The 5,339-nt window shown below is 46.7% G+C and overlaps 1 protein-coding gene across 1 annotated transcript; it reads left to right on the forward strand.

Annotated features, from left to right (window-relative positions):
• Nucleotides 1–2,293: 2,293 nt before the first annotated feature.
• On the forward strand, nt 2,294–4,720 carry LOC111143736 (caspase 14). Its single transcript, XM_022497557.1, has 6 exons — nt 2,294–2,320; nt 3,103–3,252; nt 3,350–3,575; nt 3,735–3,851; nt 4,020–4,123; nt 4,616–4,720. The coding sequence occupies exons 1-6, from the start codon at nt 2,294–2,296 to the stop codon at nt 4,718–4,720; spliced, it is 729 nt and encodes a 242-aa protein (XP_022353265.1).
• The last annotated feature ends 619 nt before the right edge of the window (nt 4,721–5,339 follow it).

The following is a 5,339-nucleotide window of genomic DNA, read 5'->3' on the forward strand; positions in this document are numbered from 1 at the left end:
TGGTAGCCAGATGAGCTGGACCCAAGTTTTGCTTTGTGGGTGGGCTGGCATAAAAACCCCAGCTGATTTGAATGCTCCGCCTCAGCCTCCTTAGCCAGGGGAGTGTTGGTTAAGCTTTGCCATGACTCATTTCATGGGCGTTTGGTTCCATCTCCTCACCAAGTCTGTGCCAAGGGTGTGTCCCTCCCACCATGAGGTTTCTTGAGTGACAGAAAACTCGCTTGCAATAAAGGGCCAGATGGCTGTGCTGGCCAATTTATACACAGGTCTCTCAGCAGAAACGCTGTCAGCCCCATCTCCAAGGTCAGCAGGTGGACTTGACCCCTCCTCGGCACCTAGCCCTGTTGGCAGCTAGCAGAGTGGCAAGACTTGGACTGGCTTTAAGGAGCAGCCATCTCTAGAGTCAGTAAGTGATTTGGCAGATACTAGTCCTCTCTCTCTCTCTCTCTCTATCTCTACATCTCTCCTCTCCTCTCCTCTCTTCTCCTCTTTTCTTCTCTCCTCTCTCTCTCTTATTCTCTCCCTCTCCCTGCATGAATGAATGCTCTGGCCAGTTTTGGCAGAACTAAAGACAGTTCTATCCATCCATTCATCCATCTACCCATCCTTTCTTTATTTGTTCATTTGTTTATTATTTGCTTACTCGACAGATTTCCTCAGCTACCACCTTGGTGCCCATTCCCACCCTGGTGACCCTGATGGAAACAGAGATAAAGAAATTAGGCTTTCAGTCCTAAAAACTGAGCTTCCAGTTCAGCCACTAGAATAAGAACCAAAAGCACTACTGTCACACAAGTATAAACATGCAAGGCTCTGACAGTCTGGAGAATGGAGAGGCAACTTCCAGTGGTTTAACAGGGATCATAAAACCTCCCTTGTTGTGCCATTGCTGTAAGGCATCTAGTTTTCCTTTAAGGTCCTTACCAGATGGGAAAACTGAGTTGGAGAGGAGAATAAGATACGCAAGTTTACACAGCTAGGAAGGGGCAGGGGCAAGACTTGATTCTGATTTATTTGGCTCCAAAACCATGCCCCTTTCACTTTCTTTCTCACAGTGTTTGAGTCCTCTTTCCTTACTACACTGGCTCCAGTGTGTGTGTGTGTGTGTGTGTCTGTGTGTCTGTGTGTGTCTGTGTGTGTGTGTAAGAGAGAACAAAAGAGTTTTTTTAAGATTTTATTTTTAAGTAATCTCTACATCCAACACGGGGCTTGAAATTACAACCTCAAGATCAAGAGTCACACACTCCACTGAGAGTCACACACAAGGTGTCCATCTAGACACCCTGAGAACAAGAGAGATTTAATATTCATTTCTGTCATAGACTAGAGCTACATGAGGGGAGGAAGCATGTCTGTCTTACACAGTCTATTCCCAGTGGCTGGCAAATAATAGGCACCCAGAAAATATTTGCTGGATAGACAGATAGATAGATAGATAGGTGCATGGATAGATAGATAGATAGATAGATAGATAGATAGATAGATAGAAGGATGGATGAGTAGATGGCAGGGGGAAGGCATAGCAGACCTGATGCCATCCAAATTCACAGAGAAGGGTCTTCTCTAGTAGAGACACATTCCAGACTGAAGGGAAAGTATAAGAAAAGGCAAGGAGATGAGAGAATACCAATAATATGACAGAAGTCATTCTGTTCAGCCAGAGAGTAAAACTGAACTCAGAAATGAGAATGAAGAACTCAGACAGATGGTCAAGCTCAAGGCAGAGGGAGGGAGGTGGATTGATCTATTTGGATTAGAGACACACTGGGACAGTTCCAAAACAGTGTTCCCCACTTTGATGACATAGTCTTTTTAAGCCCAATCCCAGAGCATCTCCCTGTTGGATGTCTCCCCATCCAGTCAGCTCCTGAGCAGCATAGGGGAGTACATGGGGCTGTTTTCCCCTTCATCAGTCCAGGTCCTTTGAGGGGGGTGGAATTCCAGTCTATCACAAGCTGGTAAGTGTCCTGAGGAAGGGATACGAAAAAATCCAGGGGGATGGGATTTTTAGGGTGGGCCTAGCAAGAGTTCTGGGAGCATCCAAGGATGGAAGACACCACTGGAGTGTCACACTAGAGAAGCCATGCTTCATGGACTGTCATCTCTTACCCAGGTCTGACCATGAACCAAGTTCCCACCACTAGGTTTCTATTTAGTCACAAAAATCTGGTTAGACAAGCTAGTCTGTTCTCTGAGCCCCTCTGCCTTCCCTCGGAGACCTTCAAACTATCTTCTCTTGACCCCCTAGGATCAGCCAAGAGTGCTGAGAACCGGACTGAGAATCAGAGGAAACATGAGCAATCCTCGGCCTTTGGAGGAGGTGGGCTGGGTGCAGTTTGGGGGAGAGGGGTGGGACCACCTGGATAGAGAGAAGGTGAGGAGCTTAATGTTTCAGAGATAATGGAGAGGGTGAAAATCATGATGTGGGTTCAGAACTAGAAGGTGCTCTGGGATCATTCAGATGGAGAAAAAAACAGAGATGGAAACCAGGTTGGGGCGGGGGGCCCTGGTGTATCTGTCTCCACAAATTCTTATCACTATGGTTGATACTGAAGATAAAAAAATAAATTTTGATCCCAATATTCTTCCTCAGACAGAACAAGGTGGGATCTCAGTATTGGCCTCAGAAATTCTGATACCTCTTTATAAGAGGGAGTGATGCTCATAACACTCTTGGGAAGGACAGAGAGAAAGCCAAAGCCACCAGTGTGGTAGCTAGAAGGGACTTTCACAATCCTCCATAAATACACTCACTGTCTATGTTTGAAAATTGAGTCTCAGATGGGAGCAGTGACTTGCCCAAGTTCACACAGAGCCAGATCCCAGGTTAAGTGACCAGATTTGGCAAATAAAAATAAAGGATGCCCACTCAAATTTGCTTTTCACACTGACAACAAGTAATCTTATAGTGTAAATATATCCCATGTTATATTTGGGATATACTCATACCAAAAAAACACTTATTTTTATTTGAAATTTGAATGTAACTGGGCATCCTGTATTTTACCCAGCCACCCAACCCCCACACCTCTTTGGACCACATCCTCTGCCTCTCCTTGACTTCCTCATCCCTCTGATGATCTTTGTCAACTCTTGGCCCAGGAGGTATACGACATGTCAGGCGCCCGCTTAGCCCTGACACTGTGTGTCACCAAAGCCCGGGAAGGTTCAGAGGCAGACCTGGATGCTCTGGAACGCATGTTCCAGCAGCTGGGATTTGAGAGCACCATGAAGAGAGACCCCACCGCCCAGGTATTGTACTACCAGTCCCAGGCCAATGAGGGAGAGAGCTGGACCAGTTGGTGAGCTCTGGGGCCACCCCTAAGTCTGGTCATTCCTCTCACTCCAGCAATTCCAGGAAGAGCTGGACAATTTTCAGCAGGCCATGGATGCTCGGGATGACCCCATCAGCTGTGCTTTTGTGGTGCTCATGGCACATGGGTTAGAAGGTCAACTCAAGGGGGAGGATGGACAAATGGTGGAACTGGAAAACCTTTTCGAGGTTCTGAACAACAAGAACTGCCGGGCCCTGAGAGCCAAGCCTAAGGTGTACATCGTGCAGGCCTGTCGAGGAGGTGGGGACAAAGCCAAGAACATGGCATTTGTATTCCTAATCCAACCTAACCCTAGATCCAGAGCCCCAGTTAAGCCTTGATGTGCCAGTCTGTCTCATGGTGACCTCCCATCCCCATCTTTTTCTCTGACTTTGCCTTTTCCTCTTCTTGACATTTCAGAACAAAGAGACCCTGGTGAAACAATAAGTGGAGGTGATATTGTAATGATCACAAAGGACAGTCCCGAGACCATCCCGACATACACAGACATCCTCCATGTCTACTCAACTGTGGAGGGTATGAGCTCCCAGCTGACAGACGGTGACCTCCTGCTCCTCCTCCTTGCACACCACTCCTAACCCTTGACCCCTGGGCTCCTCCAGGACACACCCTCTTCTACAGCCTCTTGCCAATCTTCTCACTCCCATTGGAGCTCTCCTGAGCCCTCTTCTCTGAATTCCTTAGGGTACATCTCATACAGACATGACAAAGAGGGCTCCTGCTTCATCCAGACCCTGGTTGATGTGTTCACAGAGAGGAAAGGACCCATCCTGGAGCTTCTGACAGAGGTAAGTTGGGACAAGGTACCTGGAACCCTCACCCAGACCAAGCAGGTAGGCTGAGCCTCTTCCAAACCTGTGTTTTCCCCCCTCTCCTGCCCCCCAGCCCCAAATCCAACCTAGGTCCCAACACAGAAACTAAGATACCCACCTCCTAGCGATGAGTTTCCAAAGCAGGAAATTCTAAACATCAGAGTATTTCAGACAATTTAGATGAAATACAGATAAATTTCTATAAACAAAACCCATAGGTTTAATCATGGGTTGAGCAAACTTTTTTCCTTCTAATGATTTTATGCTTTTATGGTAGATTAGAAAAAACATAACAAGAATGTCCAACCAATGATTTGATAAAGATTATGGCATAGGATGAGGCAATAAAGTCTCCCACTTTAGGACATGGAGACCCACCTCCCTTGTTCCCCAACCTTCTCCTTATAGGCCCACCACACCAGCTCCCCTAGGGACCCAGCCCCAATCTGACCACATCTCTTGTTGCAGGTGACCCGGCGGATGGCAGAAGCAGAGCTGGTTCAGGAAGGAAAACCAAGGAAAGTGAATCCCGAAATCCAAAGCACCCTTCGGAAACGGCTCTATCTGCAATAGAAGTAGAAAGGGCAGGGAGGGGCTGTCTTTCAAGTGCTCTCTCTGCCCCATGGATGTTTAGAGGCAGCTCCCACTACTCCCCTAAAATCTTCTCTTCCCAAGGCCAAATGGCATCCAGCCTTTCTTTCATCACAACCCTCATACAGATCCTCTATCTGTCCCTGTCCTTCTTAAAGCAAGTGAGCCGAAACACAACACAAGGCACATTAACATTAAGCAGTAACATTAACACTCACTTCCCTCAGGGTGGAATTTTTACCTCTATTAATACAACCTTAGAGTTGTATTAATTGAGTTTCTCTTAACTGAGTTTCTGTTCCTATCTCCAACTGAAACACTTTTCTTTCTCCCATTAATTATACCTATGCAAATATAACTGCAATTTTAAACCTCAAGATTTTCCACTGATAAACCAATGCCCACTCACCACTTCCCACCCCAATCAAATTTCCACTGGATCCTGAACCTCACTTTGAGTTATAACACCTCCTCCTGAGAACCATATCCATTGCCATCTCCCAGAGATTCCCTCCCAGCCCCTGGAAAATTAGTAAGACAAGAATCATTCTTTCCAACACTCCTCTTCCTTGGCAAGCTGGTACCTTGACATCATTCTCCT

The sequence above is a fragment of the Enhydra lutris genome, unplaced genomic scaffold (assembly GCF_002288905.1).
Source record: "Enhydra lutris kenyoni isolate GAN:26980312 unplaced genomic scaffold, ASM228890v2 scaffoldscaffold10, whole genome shotgun sequence".
NCBI classification, from domain to species: domain Eukaryota; kingdom Metazoa; phylum Chordata; class Mammalia; order Carnivora; family Mustelidae; genus Enhydra; species Enhydra lutris.

Bases quoted from the DNA above. Each gene is read 5' to 3' on its own strand.
- LOC111143736 (XM_022497557.1), top strand. From the start codon at position 2,294: ATGAGCAATCCTCGGCCTTTGGAGGAG. The intron at 3,253-3,349 runs GTATTGTACTAC...CTCTCACTCCAG, and splicing joins AGAGAGACCCCACCGCCCAG to CAATTCCAGGAAGAGCTGGA. The intron at 3,576-3,734 runs GTGGGGACAAAG...TTGACATTTCAG, and splicing joins CGTGCAGGCCTGTCGAGGAG to AACAAAGAGACCCTGGTGAA.